Source organism: Cystoisospora suis (genome assembly GCF_002600585.1).
Source record: "Cystoisospora suis strain Wien I chromosome Unknown contig_4327, whole genome shotgun sequence".
NCBI lineage: Eukaryota > Apicomplexa > Conoidasida > Eucoccidiorida > Sarcocystidae > Cystoisospora > Cystoisospora suis.
The window spans coordinates 5,472-5,768 of record NW_027157119.1 but is presented as its reverse complement, the minus strand read 5'-3'; the positions used below and the strand labels follow the sequence as shown (position 1 = coordinate 5,768).

The following is a 297-nucleotide window of genomic DNA, read 5'->3' as shown; positions in this document are numbered from 1 at the left end:
ATGTATACATACATGTTGATATGGCTGCTTGCTAGTTTGTCTGTCTTTTCTTAGACTACGCTTTTACCGGAGAGCTATTTGTCCCAAAGAAAGAGCTCGAAGGCTCTGAGGTGTTAATTCGCCTAGGAAATATATGGGCCACATTCCATGCGCTAAAAAAGCTCGGATATCATGGACGTAAGAATCTCTTCGCTCTCTCTCTTTCTCTTCTTGTTCTTTTTTTTTCTCCTCTCTCTCGTCACCTTGGATATGTAGAATCTATCTAACTATCCATCTTCAGTCTCTATCTATCTATCT

At 40.1% G+C, this 297-nt stretch overlaps 1 protein-coding gene across 1 annotated transcript in view; it reads left to right on the top strand.

Moving 5' to 3' along the window:
* The window catches only part of CSUI_007967 (uncharacterized protein), a gene marked incomplete at its 3' end in the record, with an annotated part of 9,728 nt that extends 9,555 nt beyond the window's left edge, over positions 1-173 (top strand). The window contains exon 19 of the mRNA XM_068068108.1: positions 55-173. Coding sequence (XP_067919916.1) covers positions 55-173 — 119 coding nt within the window. The remainder of the gene's footprint in view (positions 1-54) is intronic.
* Between the last annotated feature and the right edge of the window lie 124 nt (positions 174-297).